General features: G+C 32.9%; 1 protein-coding gene across 1 annotated transcript; it reads left to right on the top strand.

The window, feature by feature from the left end:
• Positions 1-205: 205 nt before the first annotated feature.
• On the top strand, positions 206-1325 carry LOC110020219 (dehydrin COR410-like). The gene is given in 3 exon segments (XM_020718247.1): positions 206-619; positions 727-1004; positions 1006-1325. Coding segments are annotated over 3 exon segments (669 nt in total). The 5' UTR covers positions 206-370; the 3' UTR covers positions 1148-1325.
• Positions 1326-5496: the final 4171 nt, after the last annotated feature.

The following is a 5496-nucleotide window of genomic DNA, read 5'->3' as shown; positions in this document are numbered from 1 at the left end:
TATATATATATATATAATTTAACTTAATTATTTTGTGTAAAATAAGTTGAATAGGAAAGAAGAAAATTTTAATTGTTTTTTGTTAAGTATTCATTTTGGATTCTTTTATGTAATAAATGAATCAAACGCGAAGCTGAACAAGAAGATTTGTTCGCAAGTAATAAACCGTTTTGATAGCTTACACATCCCATAACTTATAAGTCTATATAAGGCTAGAAGCACACCGCCTTCTTCGTCAGTCCACTACATTCGAAGCCCTACGAGGGATCAGAATAGGATTTCTGGAACCGCTTCTTCTTGTTAGTTGCCACTCCGCTTTCATTAGTTGAAGATCAAAAACTTTTTGGTTGATCTACTTTCATTGTTGGCCATGGCGGAGGAGTTCAAAGAGCAGACTAATTTGAACGCGGAGGAAGGGGAAGGGCAGGTTAAGGATCGGGGGTTGTTCGACTTCGTCCACAAGAAGAAAGAGGAAGATGAGAATAAGCCTCAGGAGGAAGTTTTGGTGACCGGCGTCGAGAAGATTCACATAGAGGACAGCCACAAGGCAGAGGAGAAGAAACACGGGCTTCTTGAAAAGCTCCACCGATCTCACAGTTCCAGCTCTTCTAGCTCCTCGGTAAAATCTCTCTTTTGTTCCGTTTGACGATTTTCTTTGTATTCAATTGCCGAAGGTTTAGAGAATTTGATTTTATTGAATTCTGTAACGATCTGTTATGTTGGCAGGATGAAGGGGAAGTTGAAGGGGAGGGAGGAGTTAAAGAGAAGATCAAGAAGAAGAAGAAGAAGGGTCTGAAAGAAAAGCTGCACGGAGGGGAGAAAAAGGAGGAAGAAGAGAAGAAAGAGCCGGCGGTAGTGGTTGAAAAGGTAGATGTGTTCGAGGAAGCTGTGCTGGCTCCTGGAGAGGAGAAGAAGGGGTTCCTCGAAAAGATAAAGGAAAAGCTTCCCGGACACGGCAAGAAAGCGGCGGAGGAGGGCGGAGCTGTGCCGCCACCGCCGCCTCCGCCCGCCGGCTGTTGAACATGAGGCCTTGGAGGGGACGGAAGGAAAGGAGAAGAAGGGGTTTTTGGGGAAGATAATTGAGAAGCTTCCAGGGTATCATAAGAACGCAGGAGAGGAGGCTGAGAAGAGTCCTGGCAGCCATTAATCTGATTGAAGGGGAAATGGAATGATTTTACTGCTTTTGTGTTTAAGAGTAATGTTTGCTGTGTTAGTGGTGATTGTTTTGTGTATTTTGGTTGCTGTGGTTTGAGTGTTGTTTTTGATGATGTTGAAGGATGATGATCATATGTTCTGATTTCTGTATGAATTCTATGTTTTGTTAATGATGTATTTTTTTTTTTTTTTGTTGGTATAGCTTGTTGATTTTTATGCTTTCAAAAATTAAGAATAGTATGTATATAGTTATGTATTATGCTGTTTGTATTTTGTTTTTGTGAAATTTACATACATATTAAACAGTTTTTATGTATTTATATTTCTAACAACTATTTCTTAAAATCTAAATTTCAACACATTGGTGTCATAATTTACTTTTAAGAAATGAATGATGATGATATTTTTAATATGATGTTTAGGATTCATGTATAACTGTTTAGATATAGGATTTGTAAATTTATAAGAAATATATGATATGCATGTAAATGTTCCTTAAAAATTATTGATTAAATTACACTAAAATAACACAAACATTAATTTATTTAAAGTAAACATTAAAGCTACTTAAATAATAAGCTATACAAATATATGTAAAATACTAAATAACAAGTATTCAAGTAGAAACTTTTTTAAACATTTTCCACAAATAAATGTGGAGCCAAAGATGAAAAACAATCCCACGAACTAAGTGCTGACTCGAGTGCCTCACCTGCCTATTATCAAAAGTTTAAATAAGGGATTTACAATTATAGTACTTCTTGAAACAATCAAAATTATCTCCGTGTAATCTTTTTATTAATAAAATAGGGCGTGACTCGTCTTCCCACAAATTTATATCAGATTTTATGCAATTTTTTGCGTACTATCAATTAATCTGTTTGAAGATTTTCTTGGTAATCAATTGCCTAAGATTTTTTTTTCTTAGAAAATGATTCAGGCCCAGTTTATTAATAATGAAAAGAATTACATAGAATTTGATAATTTTGATTGTTCGTGAAGTATTATGCATGACACGAGTTCGCACGAGCTTTCTTTGAGAATTGTTTTCTTCTTTAGCTGCTTGCTTATTTGTTGAAAATATGTTTAAAAAAAGTTGTAATCAATATTTTTTATTTAAAATTTTATATATATTTGTATAACAACTCATTCTTCAAATAACTTCAAATTTTTTTTAATTTAAATAAATTAATAGTAATGATAATTTTAATGTAATTTAAATATTAATGAGGGAAATCTAAATTTGTCCTGTGTGGCATGCCAAAGAATTGGAACGGTATAAATTGTGAGGGAGGTAGAGAGAGAGAGAGAGAAGAAAATAACTTACACAAACTTACCCTATAGAGGCGACCTGGGGTGTTCTAGGGCTATATGACTCATTTTATATGTTAGAAGTTGAAATTACAAGAGAGAAGAGGATAGATTTCTACCTGCAGGAAATCGGTCTAGAGAAGAAGAGCCAAAAGCCTAAAAGCCAAATGCCCTTCGTGCATATTAGGTTTCCATTATTTATAGAAGATAGAGGAACAAAATGTAAAAATTACATTTTTGCCTCTGCTTTAATAGGAGTGTTTCATCTTATCGTCTTTTGGGTTGCATCATAGTATTCATAACTGATTTTTTACGTCTTTTCTGATGGACACTAGTCGAGCTTCATTCTAGGAAGTCGGTCGCCTTTTTATCTAGACATCGGTGTCGGTCGCCAAATTAAAAATTGTCGGTCGTCGGAATGAGAATCTCGTCGCCTTCTTTAATTTAATATATATATATATATATAATTTTGGAAAAGTAATATGTTTTGAAAATACGAGACCGAACCGATCTCATATCAACCATGTTTAGATGATCTTTTGAAAAAGAATTTAAGTCAAATTCTCAAATTCAATTTTCATTTATGCATGGTGCCATCTCACAAACCCTAAAATTATCGTTTTCTTCAAAGAACAAACCGCTGATCCAAATTACATTCCAAAAGTTTAATAATCTTCATAGTGACACAAGAGGAGCAGGTGAACTAGTTTGGCTGTCATCAGACACTGTCATTACGTAAAATTAATCACAAAAGGTTCTCATGCATAAAAAATGGTACGACATAAGAATATTTGAATGAGTCTTTATTTTTTAAAATGAACATCATCATTGTGTCCATATCATTGGAAACTTTTGAATTAGCCTCTCTTCATTTGAATACAGCTCTTTTTGGAGGTCTATTAAGTCGACGATAATCATAATAGAGAAGAATAATAATTTTAATAATAAAAGAAAAATTTAGCCATGATTTCCTCAAAATGGCCACAATTTCTTGATGGGTAATGTAAGTGTTTTAGAGTAAGTTTTTTTATATTAGTGGTGATTGTTTTGTGTGTTTCGGTTGTTGTGGTTTGATTATTGATTCTGATGGTGTTGAAGGATGACAACTATATGTTTTTATTTTCTTTTGTATGAATTCTATATTTGTTAATGTTGTATTCTTTTGTAGGTTGCATTGATTTTTGTGGTTTCAAAGGTTAAGATTAGTATGTACACAATATATTATGCTATTATTAATTCTTTTTTGTGAAAAGTACATACATATTACACAATATTGAGTATTTACATATCTAACACATATATCTTGATATCTATGTTTTTAACCAATCTATATTCCTAACACTTTAGCTTCATAAATTTATACATACAAAAAAGGAAATTCATTTTTTAAAAGGTAATTGATGTGTGGGAGAATTTCTGTGGCGTTAGAGTAATGAATTATTGTCTTAGCGTTGTACGAAAATCCATCATAATTTCAACTACTTAGAGTAATGAATTAATGGAGGTTATGTAGGTCATAGTATTGAGCTATAATGATGTTTGTAGGACACATGGGCTGAAGTTTGGAGCTTCAAGGGTTGTGTGCCATGACATGCCTAAAATATGTTACTTTTATTTGCACATTTAATGCCTATTTTTAATGACATTTCACTTTAATGAAAGATATTTTTGATAATTTTGGTTGTAGGTACACTAAATGGAGCAAGCATAGCAAATGGAATAAAAATAGAGCAATTTAGAGTCAAAGGAAGCAAAAAGGCCAAAGTTGACTTGGCACCTAGGCGCCAGGAACTGGGGCCTATGCACCAGACAATAGAGATACTGGCGTTTAAGCGCCAAAAAATCAAAAGACTAGTGCCTAAGCGTCATAAATTGGCGCCTTGGTGCCAAAAACAGTTTTCTAGATTGTTTAATCAATGTGAAAGAATTTTGAAAAAGTAATTGAAGGGATTCTTGGAGATTTTTAGAGCTCTATTTAATTAGACTTCTGGAGAGTCTAGGGATAGCCTTTTTGGAGAGAGAGAGAAGGGCTTGGATATTCTTGGAGGCTTGAAGGATTTTGTTGGTGGCTTGCTTAGATTTGGAGGAGAAGGGGAAAAGTGAGAGATATCTTCTTCACTATAGTTTTAAGTGAGATTGGAGTGGAATTGTAAGGAGGGTGAGTGATTCAAAAGAACTAGAAGAATTGCTTGGGATGGAGTTTGATATAGGTTATGTATTTGGTTTATTTTATTTAATCTTGTTTTGTAAACTTATATTTATCTATAAATATTTGTGTTGTTGTTTCTTCACCATGAGATCCGAGTAGTTTCCTTTGTCTTTCTCCCTGTAATGAGGAATAATAATGTGCAGGAATAAATTTTACTAGAAGTACTTTTAATTCCATAAATTGTGATGATTTAAACTCTATTCTTAATTTGCTTATCGATCTAGCCAATTGATTTGTGAAAATCTGTTGTGAAAGATTATGAGTCATAAGGGCTATGATTTCCTCAACATAATGAAAATCACATTTAGTATCATGGATGAGAATGTAGTTCATTGGATTGAGTTTAAAAAAGTAGGGAAATAAGTTTTGATGGGTGTAAATTGGAGATTTTAGAGTGACAGACTAAAATTTTCATTTTGATCTAGATTTTTGGAACCTAAAGCAAGATGTTAGCCTTCAGGTGAATGGGTACATATGCATTCTAGAGTGACAGTTAGATTCTTCCTAGCCAAACCATGAGTTTAGAGACTTAACTTTGGATTAGCCAATATTTTTTATGCACTCGAGAGAGGGTAAAGAATAAGTATGCTCATATTTAGCACAATACTTTAATTATATTTAAAATTATTAGATTCCTACATTGATTATAAACTCATTGCAAGGGGAATGTTGTTTTATACAATTTGAACTCTTCTATACATTGTTAGTTTACAAGTACTTAGTGTTAACTTTACATTTTAGTTTTTTTAGATTGTCTTGAATTTAAATTCTATAGGATTAGTTAATACACAAAGAGTTTTCAAAATTTCTTAAATAAGTTA

The sequence above is a fragment of the Phalaenopsis equestris genome, unplaced genomic scaffold (genome assembly GCF_001263595.1).
Source record: "Phalaenopsis equestris unplaced genomic scaffold, ASM126359v1 Scaffold000094, whole genome shotgun sequence".
Classification (NCBI taxonomy): domain Eukaryota; kingdom Viridiplantae; phylum Streptophyta; class Magnoliopsida; order Asparagales; family Orchidaceae; genus Phalaenopsis; species Phalaenopsis equestris.
Note: the sequence above shows the minus strand (reverse complement) of the source record. Positions and strands in the feature narration are given on the sequence as shown.